The sequence below is a fragment of the Protobothrops mucrosquamatus genome, unplaced genomic scaffold, assembly GCF_001527695.2.
Source record: "Protobothrops mucrosquamatus isolate PMUCROS unplaced genomic scaffold, P.Mucros_1.0 scaffold1788, whole genome shotgun sequence".
Classification (NCBI taxonomy): domain Eukaryota; kingdom Metazoa; phylum Chordata; class Lepidosauria; order Squamata; family Viperidae; genus Protobothrops; species Protobothrops mucrosquamatus.
In genome coordinates this window covers 358,726-368,150 of record NW_015387926.1, presented here as the reverse complement: position 1 = coordinate 368,150, position 9,425 = coordinate 358,726, and the positions used below count along the sequence as shown (strand labels likewise).

At 39.3% G+C, this 9,425-nt stretch overlaps 1 protein-coding gene across 1 annotated transcript in view; it reads right to left on the bottom strand.

Annotated features, from left to right (window-relative positions):
- The window catches only part of MORC3 (MORC family CW-type zinc finger 3), a 37,073-nt gene extending 33,362 nt beyond the window's left edge, over window positions 1–3,711 (bottom strand). The window contains exon 1 of the mRNA XM_015823176.1: window positions 3,639–3,711. Within this exon, the coding sequence (XP_015678662.1) occupies window positions 3,639–3,680 (42 nt within the window). The 5' untranslated portion in view covers window positions 3,681–3,711. The remainder of the gene's footprint in view (window positions 1–3,638) is intronic.
- Between the last annotated feature and the right edge of the window lie 5,714 nt (window positions 3,712–9,425).

Sequence of the window (9,425 nt, the reverse complement as noted above, 5' to 3'; positions counted from 1 at the left end):
CCAGAGATCATTCACCAATGTGACCAATGCCGTTTCCGTGCTGTATCCCGGTCTGAAGCCCGACTGGAGCGGGTCTAGATAGACTGTTTCCTCCAGGTGTCGGGGGAACTGCTGCGCAACCACACTCTCAACAACCTTCGCCACAAAGCGAAGGTTGGAGACCGGACGATAGCTAATACATCTGGGTCCAGGGAAGGCTTCTTAAGGAGGGGCCTCACCACCGCCTCCTTCAAGGCCGTGGGGAAGACACCCTCCCATAAAGAAGCGTTTATAATTCCCTGGAGCCAGGCTCGTGTCCCCTCCCGGGCAGCCTGTCCTTACTTTCATTCAATACTGGGTGTCAAATGTCCCAACAGCCTTTTCTCTTCTCCTATCTTGTATCCACTCATTTATTCTTTTCACCTAATAGAGTAATTTATTCTCCTAGATAAAATTCTTTCAAACTATTGTGCAATTTTTCTGCAAATGCGTTATCTTTGCTGAAATGTGCAACCATCAGAAACTATAAAATCATGTTTATACAAATAATCTAAATGATAAATTCATTTTTTCTATCATAAATTTTAATCATTTAATTCATATTAAAAATGCATCAATTCTTCCCTGCATCAATTTATCTCAACAAGATCAAACAAATCTTCATTTACATCTATTAGAGGCTTCCGCTCCTTAGTTTCATAGACAGAAAGCCAACATATTTTCCTTCGTTTTCATCTAAATTCATGCTCTTTACCGTTTATTGCTCTTATTGTATATCACACTTGAAATCTTTAGTATCCTATGGTCATTATCAAATGGGCCTGTAGATATTAACCTGCACCAAGGTTTTCATATGATGATTGTTAATAAGACAGAGAAGATGTAAATAAGATATCCAGATATTAAATACAGGTAGTCCTTGACTTATGACCATAATTGAGCCCAAAATTTCTGTTGCTAAGTGAGACATTTGTTAAGCGAGTTTTCCCCATTTGCCACAGTTAAGTTAGTTACACGGTTGCTAAGTGAATCTGGCTTCCCCATTGACTTTGCTTGTCAGAAGGTGATCACATGACCTAGGGACACTGAAACCCTCATAAGTACGAGTCCGTTGCCAAGTGTCTAAATTTTGATCACATGACCATGGGAATGCTGGAATGGCCATAAGTGTGAAAAACAATCATAAATCACTTTTTTCAGTGCCTTTGTAACTTCGGTCACTAAATAAACTGTTGTAAGTTGAGGACTACCTGTACCTTGCAACTATCTCCAGTATCAGTATCCAAGCAAACAAAAGATTTATAGTATACTTACTGAAGATTCATGCTTATTTTCCTAAGCAATTAATATTGCCATGGTTTTTATTTCCTTATTGTGGCTTTTACATTCTTACACTGTTAATTATTCAGTTATTATTGTTTTATCACTTATACTTTTACTGCTTTATCACAAAGGAAACTCACTGGTTTCTTTATGGTTTTGATTCAAAGCACTGCTTAGCCACATGGCATTAGGTAAACATTTCTGTGAGATATAAGTTATAATTTTTCATAATGTAAACTAGCATATAGCTTATGAATGATAAGGTTTATTCTTTGCTCAAACTATCTAGAGTTAGTATTTTAAAGTATAACCACACTACTGCATATCCAAAGCGCAGCCATGTTTGCCCGATGCATGAACTCTGCTAGGCAGTGATGTGCACAGCTTCTGGCTTGAGATATGTACCAGGTGCTGTATTATACAGATAAGCAAAAGAACTGATAAGGGAATACCAAAGAGGTCAGAAATGAAGGGGCTGAGTGCTTACTAAGTTTGGATGACAATAAGGGCTTAACTAACTTTTAAGCATTTAGGTATGATGGCAAAATATAGGCGGACTGTTAGGATGTGATTGACCTGGGCCTATTAACTGGGCCTGAGAAGAATGGACAAAGAGCTGGTGATAGGAATGTATAAAATATGCTGAGATCTGTAACCAGTGTGGTTTCTCTCTCTTGCTTGTATGCTTAGACCAGGGGTCTCCAACCTTTTTGGGTTGGCGGCCCAGTGGGAAAGGGAGGGGCAGATGCCTTACATGTGTATGCGCAAATGTGAATATGGCCGCGTGTGCACACAAACAAGCTGCGAGCATGCCACAAGGCTTTCAGCGACGCCGGTGCCTGTGTGAGGCTTGTGGTGCCGCCACCAGGCTTGTAGCGATGCTACTACCAACACGATTGCGCCGCTACCCCACATGAGGTTTGTGCCACAGCCCGCTTGTGGGTGTTGCTGCTGTCCACGCAAAGTTCATGGCAACACCACTGCCTGCGTGCCCACGCAACATTCGTGGCAACAGTGGCATGAGGGCGAGTGAGCATGTGCATGCCTGCACTGCCCAACTACTCACACAGCCCAGTGGCCAAGAGGTCACAGCCCGTTAGTAGGCCACGGCCCAAAGGTTGGGGATCTCTGGCTTAAAGATCCACCAGCTTTTGCTAAAGCTCTAATAAAACACTTTGTTATTTCCAACAATTTGAGTGTAAGCCTTGTTTCTCACATTTCTGAGGCAAATCTTACAAAAATTAAAATTAAAAAGATCTTAGACAACATGGCAAGAAAACATTGCCTTGAAATTGCAACAAGTCACTATCAGACACCAAAAACTGCACTAATGGGTTGATAAGGCAGCTGCACCTGTTTATATCAAAGATTGCAGTCCTGGTGTTTAACAAACAAAAACCACAAGATCATGTGGTTGTAAACTCCACCTCACTTTATAGAGAAACGAATATCCAAATAGATTACTTCCTTGGGATTCTTATTTTTCGTCATCATACCATCACATTTCCCACGAGAAAGAACACGAACTGTTATGAGATTGCAGATCAAATCCTAACTCCTGTACATCTAAAGATCTGAACGGAAAATACCATTTCAGTGTCATGCACTTTATCCTCTTTCCGAGCTACAAAGAAGTCATTCAGGTCGACCTTATCTGCTCATTTAACACAATTCTTAAAACTGTGTAAATTATTTAAGACATTAGTAATAATAACTTTAAGAATGAAACTCCCAAGGGTGATTTGTTTCCAAAAGGCAACCGGATTTTCTTGGGTTTTTTTCCCCTTTAAAAACGCTTCGCTTCTCATCCAAGAAGCTTCTTTCAGTTCAGATAAGCAGCGGAATGTTTTCGAAAGAAAAAACACACACACACAAAAAAACAAGGAAGTCCAATTGCCTTTTGAAAAAAAAAAAAAAAAAACACCTCCGGGACAACCATGACCTGGATGATTTGAGAATCTCCATAGACTTTTTAAGAATGAAAACATTCTCGGCGATGCGGGACTAAAACAGAAAACCAAATACGCCTTCACTGCAAAAATCCGTTAACAGGAAACAAATCAAGCAACTCCTCTTCCACTTTCTCAACGTAGCCAGCTCCGTAGCACGAACGATAAAACCAGAAAAGCGCGATTCGAGACTGGAGAAGAACCCTTCCCTCCAACCCACCCCAAATTCAAGCGCTGTCGGAGGGGGAAAAAAAGAATGCATTCATAACTATACTGAAAGTCTTTTACTTGGCTTCGCAAGGAGTGTCCAAAGGACCTCCCCACCCTTTGCCTCCCCTTCTTTCCCCTGGCCAGAAAAAAACACCCAAATCTTATTCCGTCTCTCACCGCACTGAGAAGAATCCCGCTCTGAGCCTGCACCGCCGCCATTTTAACTCCACTACAAAAGCCGCAGCCAACCTAAAGCTTCCTCTTTTCCAAATTCAATGTACTTCCGGGGCGGGGCCAGGAAAGCGGAAACGTATGTTTTTTCCTTCGCTTTCCTTTCTCTGTGTTGTGAGCTGCGTCTTTGAGAGCTAGGGGGCTTTTTTCGTTTTGTTTTGTTTTGTTTTGTTAAATTACAGCATCAGCTGTCGACTCTTTCCTATCTAAATGTTTGCATTTCCGTTTGTAGCTGTGCTTCTTTCTCTCCTGTCACCCAAGGAAGCGCTTCGTTTAGATCAGTGTTTCTCAACCTTGACAATTTTAAGGCATGTGGACTTCAACTCCCAGAATTCCACAGCCAGCAATGCGGGCTGTGGAATTCTGGGAGTTGAAGTCCACATGCCTTAAAATTGTCAAGGTTGAGAAACACTGGTTTAGATAACCTATCATTCGATAATGAACTATCACCAATAACTTTTCACCCAATAAATCTGATGCGACGCAGTCTTGCATGCTGTCTGCTCATTCAGTAAAGTGAAAACAAGTATTAATTGCAGATTGAAACTTGGAACTGGCCTTAAGTGCATGGCTATCTAGTGGTTGTCCTGATTTCGAAGCCTTAGTTTAGTAAGCCAAATAAATTCCAAGACCATCTTAGAAATACTAGCAATGGGCCCGATTTTCAAGCTTAGGATGTGGCAAAAAATGATAGGAAAATTGATGCAAATAGAGGACATTACATCTTGAAGTTTCCAGAACATAAGCTACAGAGGTGAACCTACCAATTGCATATAGAAAGTTTTTGCCATTTATACTTTTAACTGACAAAAGTTGCTGAAAATCCTATTTACACTTTTAACTGACAAAAGTTGCTGAAAATCCTATTTGTTTTCTTAAGGGCTTCATAGATGGATTGTTTATTGTACAAATATACTGACCAATGCTAATTTAAAATAAATGGAATTATGCATTAAAAGAAATCTTTACTCTTTCAAACCAGGAGCAGTAGCTTCTAGCATGCTTCCAGCCCTTATCAATTAAAATGGGGGAAATCAAGTTAAATTGAAAACATAAGTAATGTCAAGCAATGTGTTGAGGAATTCTGTACATTTGAATATTTCTGTAACCCTTTCTCATAAGATCTTGGAATCGTGGCTATACTTTTTAAACGATGTTTTCAATCAAAGCAAAGTGACAATCTACTTGCAATCACTGTTATGAAGGAGGGAATGAGAAATGGTGAGAAGGAACAAGTAATTATATTAGATCATGGGTGTCAAACTTGCCACGTCAGGTGATGTGTCGCAACATGACTTTTTTTGCATTGCTGGCGTTGGGGTGGGCATGGCCTCAGCATGATGCAACCGCATGATGCAACCCATGGGCTGGCAGTTTGACACCCCTGCATTAGATGCTAATCATAAACTAATCAGCAGTAAGATATGACACAGAACTTCCTGTGTTAATTAGCTAGTTAACAGATGTAGTGTGGCAGGTGCATTGATTTATATAGTCCTTGAGAAATGACATTGAATTTCTTGATGGATAAAAGATTATAAAAGATTCTTGCCTAGGCATGCTTCTGAAATAATAGTTATCAGCTGTTAGTTTGCCCCCAAAATAAAACGTTAATTCAAGTTATCTATTCCTGTCTTCATTAATAAATTTGCAATCTAATTTTATCATCCAAAATTAGGCTTGCAGAACAATGCTATATAATAATAATAATAATAATAATAATAATAATAATAATAATAATAATAATAATAATAATAATAATAATAATAATAATAATAATAATAAAGTTGGAAGGGACTTTGGAGGTCATCTAGTCCAACCCCTGCTCAGGCAGGAAACCCTATACCATTTCAGACAAATGGTTGTCCAGTCTCTTCTTAAAAACTTCCAGTGTTGGAGCATTCACAAGTTCTGGAGGCAAGTTGTTCCAAATAAAAGGCGCTTTGGAAAATAGCTTGACTCCCTCTTCTTTGTGGCAGCCCCTGAGATATTGGAACACTGCTATCATGTCCCCCCTCGTCCTTCTCTTCGTTAAACTAGACATACCCAATTCCAGCAATCGTTCCTTATATGCTTTAGCCTCCAGTCCCCTAATCATCTTTGTTGCTCTTCTCTGTACTCTTTCTAGAGTCTCACATCTTTTTTACATTGCGGTGACCAAAACTGGATGCAGAAGTGGTATTAATACTTCACATGATCTTGATTCTATCCCTCTGTTAATGCAGCCTAGCACTGTGTTGGCCTTTTTGGCAGCTGCAGCACACTGCTGGCTCATATTTAAGTGATTGTCCACTAGGACTCTGAGGTCCCTCTCACATTTAATACNTTTAATACTATGTAAACTTGATAAGTGTGCACCAATACAATCAATCTTCAGGGATAGTCAAAGGGGAATCTACCATGCAATGGAAACTTACTGAGTAGAAAAACAAGCTTGCCAAAGAAACTAATGAATGCGAACAAGGAAATAGTACCCTAAAGGGAGGATGTAAGATAGACACTTGGGCTAAAATTAGCCGGGTCTTCAGAGTGGGAAATGGAAGAATACAAACTGCAAAACAACTGCAAGAGAAAATGCACAGGTTAACAGGAAAACTAGCTGAATCGAATAACAGGAAAGCCATACTATACTTAAAAACAGTGAAAGGAGTAGATTATTAATCAGAAATTTCTAATGAATCTAATGAATCTAAAGGTTGATGGAAGAAGCCACCTGAGGGTCATAAAGTCAGACAAGTAAACTATATACAAATAAGAAAAGCAGAAGTTGCTAGCTAACCTAAACCGCAAGGAGAGAAAATACAGAAATAACTATAGGAGCCTAGCTTTGTTAACAGAAAATTAGATGGTGATAGGATGTGCACAAAGGGGCTTCCTGGAACATGGGAGGAACAGTGGTTTTAGGCAGTCCGAGTTAGTTTTATCGGATGATTAGGGAAGGGGCGTTGAGTGCGATAGGGGAGGGGGAATCTGCGTCCGGGGTAGGATATAAAAATGTGTCAAACAGCTCTTGAAGTGTGGCTGAACTCCTGTGTGTGTTTCAGTCCACCAAGCCTTTGCAAACGCTTCTTTTTGAATAAAACTTTGTTGCTGGAATTCCAAGAGAATTTGTTTGTTTTGGGATCTTGAGCCATGTTCCAAATAACTTGGGGGCTCGTCCGGGATATCCAAACGGTCCCCGGATCACCGGGAGTGGCCACCCCTAAGGGGACAGGCACCATGTCGATTTTGACGGTTCCCTGAAAGGTGGCCACCCCTGGCCCGGTACACATGAAGAACCGGATGCTAAATAGTGGATTCCAGGAACAAAGGAAGTCAGGTCAATTTTTGGGGGGGATGTCCTGAGGGTCCTGGAAGACTGGCAAGACATACATGCACTAGGTGTGAATGTCCTGAGGGTTTGAAGGACTGGCAAGGCAAGGAGGTGGGTCAAGTACCAATTGCCGGGAAACTCTGTGCACAGACCCAGGTAAGAAAATCCGGGCATTTTCACAGTTACCTGGGCGGCTGAGTGGGAGGGATGGTGTGAATCCGAAGACTTGTGAAGAGGGTAAAAGCAGTGCCCCAAGGGTTGAAGCTAGGCCGGCAAGGCAAGGTGAGAGCAGACTCCTTTAACCGGAAAAAGAGGGAAGCGGCTTGGTGAAACGTAAGGTGGTCTCACAAGATCGAAAACAATAAGATAAATAGGTGCCAACCACTGATGGGTAATAGACCTTCCAAGAAGCCACAAAAGGATCAAAGAAGGGACTCCCAAGGTCAGGGAAAGGGAAAGAATGTAGTCATTCCTCCTCATAGTCCCCTGGGAAAGATCCTGGCTAGATGGAATCATCCTCCTTATAGTAGAATGGTAAAAGATTTAGATAAAGACCTGATGATTCAATATTGTTATTTTATTTGGGGACAAAAACAAAAGGAAAAGGGGATAAGGTGTCCCCTGGAAAGTCCCTTAGGGCAAGGTTAGCAGAATAAACTATATACTTGAGGTAAAAGTAAAAGTATAGTATTATGATAAAATATTGCTGTTTTAAATGCTAGCAGGATGGGATGGATTCATCTGGAAAATATACCTGGGATAAGAGTAAAGGTACCATGACTCAATATTGTTATTTTGAGTGGCCAAGAAATCCTATTAAAAGCATTAGTGCATTTTGCTCAAAATATGGAAGTTTTAAAAAATTGGCTATGTCAAGCACTAAACATATAGGTTAATAAAAGACGTTTATATGCCTGTTGGATCCCAGGCAATATATAGTCCATTTTTTGTTAGAGGAGTGTGGAAGTAGTGTATGTGTGTCTGTCTGTGTTGTGTCTAATAATAATAATTAATAAAAAGGCCTTATTTAAAAACAAAGAGATTTGCTGGAAAAAAGGAGCCCATTGGCTTGTGAACAGCTCCTTGAAATTATAATAATAGTTATTTGCAAATCTATTTTTTCCATTCAATTCTCTATCAGTAATAAGTGTCCTACCATGGTATATGATATAATCTACTTGCTCTAGATTTTTTGCCATATCTCTGTCTCCCAGTAAGCATATGATAATCAGTCTCTCAGTTTTTCTTACTGAACACATAATATGTAACATTCATTTAGAATTTAAGCCACTAATGTGGCATTATCTAAGTAAAAAAACATGTATATGTCAGACCCAAATCAGACCCCTCTTTTTAAAGTGCTCTTCCCCTCCATAAAGGAAGACACTATGCAAGCCCTATCCATACTTCTCAGCATATACAAACACAGAAGCATAGCACTTTTGAGGCTAAAAAAGCTCGAAAGAATTCTAGAAGATGTGTTATTTAAGCTTTCTCTATCTTATTTCTTGGACATTGACATTTACCACATTCATTGGGGGGTCCCTTTGATTACAGCATCCTTTATATATAATTTTTCACCCCTGTTTCAACATCTCCAACAAAGGAGTGTTTGCTATCACTTGTAGCAGTTTGTTCCACTGTTGACCATTAGCCATTTTGTGAATAGATACCTTTCTGGTGACAGTTATTGAATCTGCCAGGCGCTCTCAAAATTTCAAACCTGCCATAGTAAGTTTTAACTGCCCACTCTTACTTTAAACAGCTCTTGAAACAAATCTGGGATAAATTTTTCACAGTTCCCTATTTAAGGGATTTCGCTATAACATATGTTAATTTTCTAAACATCCATGGAAGTGATGATTTGCTTTGAGACATAACCTCCTTTTGTGTGTGTGTTTTAGATTATAACCACAGATTTGGAGATATTCCAAAGTATACAAAGTTTACATCACAGGCTTCTGTATATTATTGTTAAAAATTCAGACACAAGATGTTATAACATATTGTATGGATAATGGTATGCCAATAAACAATCACACTTTGTGTTCCAATATGGTACATATGTTTGTATGTAAATAATTAAAAAGAAGTTAAAATTATATCAGAATGTACTTACATATACTTTTAGAAGAGATGGAATATTTGTACACTGTGAGAACTTTTGTTTCCTGCTAAAACTATGACTCATAAACTGAAACCAAATAAGATACTTTCAATTACCAAACTGTACATACCTTTTTTCAGTCTCAGTTTCTGATTAAATTTTTCTTCCTGATCATAATTTACTCAAAGACAACAAATGAAGAGGAACATCAAACAGTTGTAGATAGATCTACATATATATCAGATCTTTCATTCTTATATTCCAAAGCATTGGTTACACATACTGTATATAAAAAGCATGATCAACAATCTGA